The sequence below is a fragment of the Aquarana catesbeiana genome, linkage group LG01, assembly GCF_042186555.1.
Source record: "Aquarana catesbeiana isolate 2022-GZ linkage group LG01, ASM4218655v1, whole genome shotgun sequence".
In the NCBI taxonomy this organism is placed as follows: domain Eukaryota; kingdom Metazoa; phylum Chordata; class Amphibia; order Anura; family Ranidae; genus Aquarana; species Aquarana catesbeiana.
Genome location: NC_133324.1, coordinates 338,999,324 through 339,003,222, shown reverse-complemented (window position 1 = coordinate 339,003,222; position 3,899 = coordinate 338,999,324). Strand labels below are relative to the sequence as shown.

General features: G+C 40.4%; 1 protein-coding gene across 1 annotated transcript in view; it reads right to left on the bottom strand.

The window, feature by feature from the left end:
- Positions 1-1,036: 1,036 nt before the first annotated feature.
- Positions 1,037-3,899, bottom strand: part of TTC5 (tetratricopeptide repeat domain 5) — a gene marked incomplete in the record, with an annotated part of 18,923 nt that continues 16,060 nt past the window's right edge. Inside the window, 3 exon segments of the mRNA XM_073631983.1 lie at positions 1,037-1,555; positions 1,557-1,594; positions 3,236-3,379. Of these exon segments, the coding sequence (XP_073488084.1) occupies positions 1,477-1,555; positions 1,557-1,594; positions 3,236-3,379 (261 nt within the window).

Here is a 3,899-nt window from a genome sequence, read left to right as displayed (position 1 = left end):
CCCCCCAGCAAAACACATGTAAAAACGCATAAAAAAAAAAAAAAAAAAAAAAAAGATAAAAACAACAGTAACAGAAAAGGAACTATTCTTTCTTGCATCTTTATCTCGATTGCCCCCACCCTATCCCCACCACCACTCGTTCAGAAAAGAAAATACCTGATCTTCCAGGTGTGGGAAGCACGTTACTCTTACCCACTCCTCCCATGATGCAACACTGGATGCCTTAACAGCCCATCGTCAGGTACACAGAGATGTTACTGTTGGAAACTGAGTCCTCTATCCTATGCAGGGCAGCCATCAGAAATTGTGGGGCCCTTTTTAGAGCTTTAGGCCCCTACCTCTCCATTTGTCCCATTTACCATTATCATTATCATTGAAGTAAAAGAAAATCCAAATTTTGCGTTGTCCCCAGAAAGTAATAGAGGGGAAATCTTTCAATGGGGACACTAGTTCTAATGAGCTGGGGGTCCCCAAGGAAACTCTTATTTTGCAGGCATTTCCTCTAACTTCCTGTATGGCTATGGGACAGAAGTGAAGGAAATCTCAGCAATAGGACAGATGGCAAAAAAATTAAAAAAAAAAAAAACAAAATCTGGCAGGGGTTATAATCCTCCCATGCTCTATCCAAAATGCCTATAGTTCTAATTCAAGTATACCTATTATACAGGTTTACTTTAAAATCATTGGAAGTCAATTGGAGCCAGACTTTGAGATCGCTCCCATCACTGCAGGGCTGTTTGTTCCAGACTCAGACTGCTCAAACAAGACAAGCCAAGGGCAACATATGATTTTAAGAATTATGGGAGTACCCATGAGCACTAAAGGGCTTTTCAAAGCAATACCTTTTCTTATGAAGTTACATTTATAGGATATCATCCATTTAGAAAATATCGATCTGAAGTTTTTTTTTTTTTTTTTTTAAAGGCTTATATTTTTACAGCTCTCTAATAGATATGACAAATGAAAAAAAAAACAGAGAAAAGCCAAGATGAGACAGAATCATTAAACATCAATATGGACAATAATGTGATGTAAATTATTAGCAAATAAATGCAAAATTTATTTTGTTTTTTTTTACAAAAAAAGAAAACATAATATTAATCTTCCTCTAAACGCGAGGGCAATGAAAGGCATTGGCAAAAATAAATAAACACAATCTGAATCTGCTTTATAAATACATCTACCAGCCAGTAAAACAACAATGAGCTGAGTGAAATGGCACATATTAGAAGCAATGGGGAATGTAGAAAGGTCTTATAAAAAGGAGGGGTACAGACGTCTTTTACTCGGAGGATAGGCTTTAGGCGTTAGAAAAAGTGAACTATTGTACCAAAGTAAGTGCATTTTGTAAGTCTCTTCTATCCCTGTGAGCGTTTTCACTTCAGCACAGAACATAAGGGCCATCGCCAGCTTGAACCATCCTGCTCTAATGCCTAGTTTTCACAGCTTACAGCAGGAAATCTCACAGTCCTGAAATCACTCGCTCTGGGGTCTGTAAGCCACGGTTGCACTGGCCTGTGTGCTTGGTCCCTGGGCTTGCCATTCACTAACAACTGAACTGAGAGTCAACTCGTATACTTTGGAAAACAAAAGTCTGTCAAAGAAAAATACAAAAAAAAAAAAAAAAAAGTAAATTAAAGAGCAATTTCAGGCAACATAAGAAAGCAATAAGAAATGCCTAATGCCAATAAGTAAACGCTGCAGCTCTGTCATGAAGCATGTTCAGTTTACCCTTATGCGTTCTCAGTAAATCGACAGCAAATGCATTATTCAGGGTCAGGAGAAAGTATTTAACAAGTCACTGCCTCCCTCTCGCTTTTAAAAACTTTCAAAAGGTACGTTTGAACCCGACTGGTAGTTGTAACAAATGTAGTGTTTTTGGTTGTTTTTTTTTTTTACAATAGCTTAATGTATGTATGTGCAAGGAGCCTGCAGTGGGTGCTCCAATAATACAAGGCATACAGGTACATGTCAGGCTCAAAAGTGGGCAAGTTGGACTGCAGAAATGCCTGGACAAAAACTGAGGTACTGTGCCAATAGTCTGTGCTCCCTGTATTGTTCCTATTTTGTGTTTTTTTTGTTTGTTTTTTCAGTTTTGATTGTGCTTTACCTGCAAATTTACTCAACACACAAATGGAAAAATATAGGGAAAGCTAGCACAATATACTAGAATGCCAAATTACTTACTAGGTATTGTAGCTAGTTACTTCTGTTCTTGCAGTCATTTACCCTTTATAAATCAGTTCAGCTATAGACTACAATAATACTTCTCATTCGGTATGATACATCAAATGTACTTGCACATTATGGCAGACCTACCCTCTAATGTGCCCTAGCTCCATTCAAATTCCATTGCATCTTCCTCTGGTCTTTTTCGGGTCTGCCATTGGACAGCCATCAACAAACTAAGTCCTGCACTATGCATGCTGGAGTTACATTGTCCTGACACCATTTTACAGATGCCAAGAATAGGCTGGTATTGTACACTGCACTGTGCATTTGAAACAGACAGCATACACTAATAAAAATTTGATAATGCACAGAAAGGTTTTTTTTTTTTTTTTTTAATAAGGGGACATACATGTGTTCTTTTAAAGAACAGTGGACTGTCAGCAGAACTTCACCCAAAAGGGGAAGTTCCGTTGTAAAAATTGGCTTTTTGGGGGGGGGGGGGAAGCAGATAGCTGGTTTTGACAGGTACCCAATCCCACTTCGACCTAGGCAATCAAGAGCAATCAAGACAGAAGTTGGCCATCCCTCTCCCTGTAGCCTCTTGGGACATGTCACAGGTCCAGGAAACTGTGAGACCATTCAGAAGGCGCAACGTGGCTTCGCAGCAGGCCATGAAGCCGCAAAACAGTCGTGGTCAGCTGCCCACAGTTAGGATGCCGGCGCCGTGGACCGAACAACAGTGAAGAGACCCAGTCAGGAGAGCGCGGTGCTTGATCCCTGGACAGGTGGTTGGGTGCCAACACTGTTGTCCTCCCATTAAACTAGATTCAGCCCAATAGTGAATTTTCATTGCTCTGTGGCATTACTCTTTAAAAAGGTTATGGGAAAACACATTAACGGATGGTGGTGAAGGAAATGACTGCTGCAAAATGGGCACATTTCTCTGCAGCTATGATTTCATCCATACCTCCTCTTTAGTGTTCCATGGCCAAGACATGACAGAGCTTATAATCACAATACAGCTGGCTGTGTATTATACAGAACATTTGGAGTGAACTCTCACCTGTCCTTTATGCTGTACATTGTGATGTTTAAGCTGGGGCTCTGGGATGGTCACAGAATCAGCAATCAAGACTCCCCAGCTTTCCACCATGTTGTAAACCATTATAGAATAACATGTCCCCTCTGCATCCACAAGCCCAAATGTACTAATGGGGGGGGAAGAGAGAAAGGAAGAAAGAAGTTATTTCAACAATAACTTTAAATGCAGAATTTAGACAATAACGAAATTAAAAAAAAAAAAAAAAAAAAAAAAAAAAAAAGGCACACCACTACCTTTTGCAATTTTCGACCGATGAGGAGGGTTTGGAGGACTGAACTTCCACTCAGATTGTCAAGGAGATATGGGCGGAAGTTGGTGCAGGTACCTGTCAAAACCTGGTACCCACCCCACAGAAAAAAAAACTGTACCGATTTCCCCAACCACACATTAGAGGTGGATGAGGAAATCCTCCTCGCTGGGTCATTGTAAGCTGATGGCGGAACTCCCCTACCAACAGAATACACTGGTCAGCGCTGCAGCATATCGACTGCATGTGTTGATCAAGTGAAAATATACCAACAAGCCCATTCACGAAATGTTGAACGATAGATTGAATTCTCATGAACGGGAACAGCCAAACATGGATCGAAATTCAGCCGGTAAACATGTTACAAAAACATGTAGC